At 34.2% G+C, this 6728-nt stretch overlaps 1 protein-coding gene across 4 annotated transcripts in view; it reads left to right on the forward strand.

Annotated features, from left to right (window-relative positions):
• Positions 1-6728, forward strand: part of LOC107697175 (ATPase family AAA domain-containing protein 2B-like) — a 150478-nt gene that overhangs the window by 21290 nt on the left and 122460 nt on the right. For all 4 annotated transcript variants that reach the window (XM_016497846.1, XM_016497845.1, XM_016497847.1 and 1 more), the window contains 3 exons: positions 2128-2285; positions 3086-3117; positions 3687-3834. In XM_016497846.1, coding sequence (XP_016353332.1) covers positions 2128-2285; positions 3086-3117; positions 3687-3834 — 338 coding nt within the window. The remainder of the gene's footprint in view (positions 1-2127; positions 2286-3085; positions 3118-3686; positions 3835-6728) is intronic.

Consider the following 6728-nt stretch of genomic DNA (forward strand, 5'->3'; position numbering starts at 1 on the left):
CACACACACACACGATGCGCAAAACTCCGCATTTGAACAGTCAATAGCAAATACTTAAACTAATAACAAGACATACTTACAGTAGCTGATTCAGAAGTGCCAGATTGTCATAGCAAAGTCTGAATTACCTCCTCTTCTAGGTTCACGAAACGGTCGTCCATAAAATGCTTTGCTGTTCTGTTGTAAGTAATCTTAAAGATTCCTAAATGCATCTACTTTCGGAAGGCCAAATAAAGTGCTTTTGCTTTCGCCTAGAAACACACAGCATCTCCCTGACATGGCTGCTTCAACACTAACTGCGGTTACTGAAACCACGCCTTCTTTCTTTGCATGCACATTTGGGCAGCATTATGCAAATATTTCCACATAGTGAGGTAGATATGTGGGGGCGTGTTAGAACGAGCTGTTTTAGGGGGGTGTGGCAGTGTCTTTGATAAAGTATATCTCTGGTTTTGAGACCTTAGTCTTTGCAACTTCAGGGATCTTATCTATGCACAATCAGCTTGTAACACTCCAAAGAGAAAGGAAAACTTGAAATCGCATCATATGACCCCTTTAACTGAAGATTCTTTATGTTTTACTTGTTATGCATTTTAAGTGCACAGTGTCACTAATTTACATCACTAGCCTTTTAGTTAGATTGATTGATTTCATGCAGGTTTCCCACAGTCATTGAAAACCATCTGGAAATATCAATCAATTTTAATAATGTTTTTCCCATTCAATTGATAAAATCTGGAAATGTCTTTGAATATGCTTTTCAAGTTAAGCACAGTTCTAAAATATCTTAGTATTTCAATATTTTATAATATCTATAAAATATTTAAAAGGTCTTATTTAGATATTAAGTAATATTTCTTTAAAAAACACAAGGGTTTCAGTGTACATGAAAGCAAATATCAGGAAGTTTTGTTTTCCAGGTGTGGAAAAATGATGATTAATAATAATGATAATAATAATAATAGTCATACATTCTTTAAGAAATACTGATTTTTCTAAAAATAAATAAATAATTCTCTTGTAAGGTGAAACGTTTTTGCAAGCCAAAGTGATGTATTATTTGTTTAAATGATTTTTTTTTTTTTGAATGAATAAAACTGATTCACACGTTGTTCTAAATGTCTTTGAATATGCTTTTCAAGTTAAGCACAGTTCTAAAATATCTTAGTATTTCAATATTTTATAATATCTATAAAATATTTAAAAGGTCTTATTTAGATATTAAGTAATATTTCTTTAAAAAACACAAGGGTTTCAGTGTACATGAAAGCAAATATCAGGAAGTTTTGTTTTCCAGGTGTGGAAAAATGATGATTAATAATAATGATAATAATAATAATAGTCATACATTCTTTAAGAAATACTGATTTTTCTAAAAATAAATAAATAATTCTCTTGTAAGGTGAAACGTTTTTGCAAGCCAAAGTGATGTATTATTTGTTTAAATGATTTTTTTTTTGTTTGAATGAATCAAACTGATTCACACGTTGTTCTAAATTATTCCTTAGCTATTCATTCTGAATTTGAATGCTTTTGAAAAATCCTTACCCAGTAATTTGCAAGCAACTGGAAAGGTCATGGAAATTAATTGCTTTTGAATGAATCAAACTGATTCACACGTTGTTCTAAATTATTCCTTAGCTATTCATTCTGAATTTGAATGCTTTTGAAAAATCCTTAACCAGTAATTTGCAAGCAACTGGAAAGGTCATGGAAATTAATTGCTTATGAAGTGTTGGAACCCTGGCATGTTTTCATCATTTTGGCTGGTTCTGTTTCTTTATTTTCTCACCTTACATGTGTTAGGGCGGTGTAAATGTGTGAATCGGAGAGTTATTTAGTCAGCAGGGCGGTTCGAATGAGATCTGGGAGGAGAGGAGAAAGAATTTGGGAGATGATATGACTCTGTCATTCACAGGATTACTAGAGAATGATGAAGTCTCCATCACATGAACCCACAGGTTCTTTTAGGCGACTCGAGGACTCAGCTGTGATATTGCGCCGCCGCAGAGTGTCCCTAGTGCAGATCGTGTTTGAGAGTGGACGTTCTTTCATTATATTTCTCTTTGTGTATTCTGCATGCTCTTGCAAGCTTTTTAATATCCTGCTCACCTCTGTCTGTTACAGAAGGAGCCCAGCAGTGATGTTAACAGCAGTAGCCCACGTTTGTCCCCGCCGCCCAAGCGGACACGCAGACAGACGCCACCAAGTTCTACCGATACTTCTCCAAGTCCCCAGAGTAAAGGCCAGAGAGGCTCATGGACCATGTCCAAACACTGTACTAGGTGAGGTCTGACAATCTATGTAGAGTTGCACGAGTAGTATGTATTTTGTGTGGTATTTTAATGATCCCGTCCCATTATTAAAAAAAAAAATGCTGTACAAAAAAGTCTCTTGTTTACATCATGTCTAGGTTTAGTTGATTATAATGACAGGGTCTTAGTTTTGTGTTGCTTGCAATGTATATAGGTTTTTACACCATCTGCATGGCAAGCGAGCACCGTAATTATTGCCAGTAATTTTGCTTTGGTTCAGAAGCTTCTTTTTTTTTTTTTTGAGTCAGGTGATGTTTCTTCAGCACTCGAAGATAATGTTATAGTGATAGTCTGCAGTGTGCATAAGGCTGACTAATAAGACTAATATAAAGGCCTCTGATTGGCCATTGCATTCATGCACTCAACATATACATATGATTGGCTGTAAAAAATGTTCCATTTACAATGTGTTTTATGCAACAGTTGAGCAACTGTTGCAAAAAACACATTGTAAATGGAACATTTTTGAGACCGAAACAGAAGTAGATCTAATTGAAATGATTCTCACGATTAATTAATCACGGAAGCCATAATGCTAAAACTTTTTTTTTTTATTGTGCAGCCTTGGATCCATTTGCCAACTGTTCTGCATAATCTTAATACTTGAAACTTCACAGTTCAGATTGAATTTGTACATTTTCAGTGTTGTGGGAAATTTTTCTAGATTCAGAGAAAATACGTTAAATGTTTGTTTCTCTTATTTATGTGCTAAAAGACGTATTGTTATTTGTTGTGAGCTATTTCTCATGGATATCCACATCGTCTTCCAGGTTGTCCACTGGTGCCTTGCAGAATGGACACAGTAAGTGTATATTATTAATTTTGATTTACTTAATGATTCTTTATTAAGCACTTACAAGGAAGAGTTCACCCAAAAATGACAATATACTGATACACATCAGATTTCTTTTCCCATCTGTTTATGTTAACTTAAGACAACGAAAGAGAACTTAATTTGGTACTGTAAGGATTGACACTTTATATCTGTAACCCTCAAATCAAATATGCTGCCATTTTTAAGCTTTATTTTTATTTATTTTTTAAACATGAAATCAACAGAACTCGATAGAATGGTCATTTGGTCACCTATGCATCCATACATAAGTTATTGATGGAAATATATGTCGGATAATGTGAATTAACAACAAGTTGTAAACACAATCAATTTTCCCAGTATTGCTAATCTTGATCCATCCATAGATTTAATGGAAATAATCATTCACTCGTGTTTTGGACATTGGTCACAATATCCATCCAGTCAGTATCTTTAATAGATGCTTCAAATATGCTGCCTTTAGAAAATTCAGAAAATCAGGTTTGATGTCATGATGATGTTATAGTTCCTCAGGTGATGATTTATGTAACCCATAGGTCGAATGAGTCTGAGGGGTGATTCCACATCAGATGGGGTCCACGGTCGCATGAACGGTCATGTTGAGCTCAAGAGAAGCCGTCGTGTCAGGAAGTCCCAGTTCGAACACCTCAATCAGAGTTTACTTTTTGACCAACTTGTCAACAGGTAAAAGCTAATGGTTGTTTACGTAGCTAATTCATGCCTGATGTATGGTGGTAGCTGTCTCGAACTAAGAGTACTGTACATTTTCAAACTCAAATCATTCTAGAAAGACCATTTAATGCTACTAAACTTCTGAAAAGCTTGTTCAGAAACTTTGCTTTCTTTCCTAATGATGACAGACTGATGAATACATGAACACATGATTAACCACATTTATACGTCTAAACGGCCATTCATTGTTGGCCCAACCAGTCAGCAAATCATTAGGCAAATGATTTAACTCCTGGTTGCCTGAGAGAGTCTGTCTATAAACATTTTGAGCATCAAATGCCTTTGGCTACAAACCAACTAGCTTTCTACCCCATAAATCCACTAGGAGCTCACAGTATCAAAATCATGTTCTGTTTGGACATTGTGTGCATACGTTGTAATTCCCTCATGGTTTTGAGTAGCTGGTGTATAATCTGATGAAGCCAACAAAGTTTACTCTTGTAGAAACAGACACCTTGAGCTCAACAAGAACTAAAAGTGACTACAGGTGGACATGCTATGTGGTGACGGCATTTGTTCCGCTTGCATTCATGCACATAATGGTTTATGATATAATTGGTGGTTCCCAGCCAAGGCTACATGTATCCCAGGGGTGCTTGAGTAGGTTCCGGCTGTACTTGAAAAGATGAAGACCTCGCTTCGTTTAACCTGTAAGTCTTAGTTAACATTTTTACAAATGACTTGTAGCCACTCTTGGGTGATATTTCATACTTGTTGAGCTTCTGTGGTATTTAAATTCCACCATACAAAGACTGCAAATGACTGTACTTGTGTTAAACCTCTCATCTGGAGATCTTTTATACTGCTAATACATTTGCTGTCACGTCTGTCTTAAGGAAAGTTTCTGTGATTATCCCTAAAACTGTCAAAACTTGTGATTGAATGCACATTTGTGGTTTGACGTAGATGAAGACGTATGGTGTGTTTACACTGCTGGAATGTTTCAGTTAATTCCTATGAGAGCCAAGCAACACGCTCACATTGTGGATTGTGGGATTGACAGTGGATTGAAGAAAATGCTGAGAGCATCAAACAGTTAATAAATGCTCAACTTTATGCAAATATCAAGTAGGGGTGTGCGATATTGACAAAAAATTATATCTCAATATTTTCTGGGATTTTATCGATAACGATAATTAGACGATATTTTGCTGAGTGTGTTATTGTGCTGGTACCTTAAGGACTGCCGAAGACAGCTGACTCCTAATGTTTTTAATATTCTTCATATTCTGTGTGGTGGTCAGTTCATACTGATAGAAATTAATCTTTTCCAATAAGTTTAAACTGATTTTTGCATTTTATGGGCATTTTTACCTTTATAAAGCCATTTTTTCTAAAAGTGTCCATTATCTTTTGAGTCAAATTCTTACATTTAATCAGGGAATTAGAATAATAAGACATTTGGGCTGTTACCAAGCAAATTAAATCAACACAGAAGCTGCATCTGAAGTGGCATTTAGATGTATTTACACACATGTATTTTGTTTAATGCAAGACATGAATGCATTTAACCTGCAATTACAAATGCATAAATAATGTTTTGATATATTAAACATAAAACGTTGAATACTGATATTTGAAATGATTTAAAACATGAAAAAAATCAAAAAGAAAAGAAAGAAAAAGCCGAAATTTGAAATTAAAACCGCCAGCAGGTGGCAGCAAATCACTGTTAATAAGTGAGTCATTGCAATTGAACCGAATCATTCAATCATTCAACCAATTCATTCAAGAACGAAACATGTTGCTCAGAGAAACAAAACAGCACTGTGGCTGTATTCCGGATGATTTTTGTTGGCGAAATAGAGCAAAAACAAGCAATATGGTGTCTAAAACGTAAGACTCTTAATTAACATATTGTTTATTGAATTCAATGTCACATTTGTAATCAGAAAAACGGCACTCTTCGTGTGAAATTGAATAACTATATGAAGTGGTATAAATATATAAATTTTCTGCCATCATGTCTTGAATTTGTGATCATTATAAATGCATTTTAATAGACTGAATCATGCAGTGAAAGAATTATTTTTATTGACAAAAAATTATATCTCGATATTTTATGGGATTTTATCGATAACGATAATTAGACGATATTTTGCTGAGTGTGTTATTGTGCTGGTACCTTAAGGACTGCCGAAGACAGCTGACTCCTAATGTTTTTAATATTCTTCATATTCTGTGTGGTGGTCAGTTCATACTGATAGAAATTAATCTTTTCCAATAAGTTTAAACTGATTTTTACATTTTATGGGCATTTTTACCTTTTTTAAAGCCATTTTTTCTAAAAGTGTCCATTATCTTTTGAGTCAAATTCTTACATTTAATCAGGGAATTAGAATAATAAGACATTTGGGCTGTTACCAAGCAAATTAAATCAACACAGAAGCTGCATCTGAAGTGGCATTTAGATGTATTTACACACATGTATTTTGTTTAATGCAAGACATGAATGCATTTAACCTGCAATTACAAATGCATAAATAATGTTTTGATATATAAAAAAAAAACGTTGAATACTGATATTTGAAATGATTTAAAACATGAAAAAAATTTTAAAAAAAGAAAAGAAAGAAAAAGCCGAAATTTGAAATTAAAACCGCCAACAGGTGGCAGCAAATCACTGTTAATAAGTGAGTCATTGCAATTGAACCGAATCATTCAATCATTCAACCAATTCATTCAAGAACGAAACATGTTGCTCAGAGAAACAAAACAGCACTGTGGCTGTATTCCGGATGATTTTTGTTGGCGAAATAGAGCAAAAACAAGCAATATGGTGTCTAAAACGTAAGTCTCTTCTTAATTAACTTATTGTTTATTGAATTCAATGTCACATTTGTAAT

This window comes from Sinocyclocheilus anshuiensis, unplaced genomic scaffold (genome assembly GCF_001515605.1).
Source record: "Sinocyclocheilus anshuiensis isolate Anshui unplaced genomic scaffold, SAMN03320099.WGS_v1.1 scaffold38, whole genome shotgun sequence".
NCBI lineage: Eukaryota > Metazoa > Chordata > Actinopteri > Cypriniformes > Cyprinidae > Sinocyclocheilus > Sinocyclocheilus anshuiensis.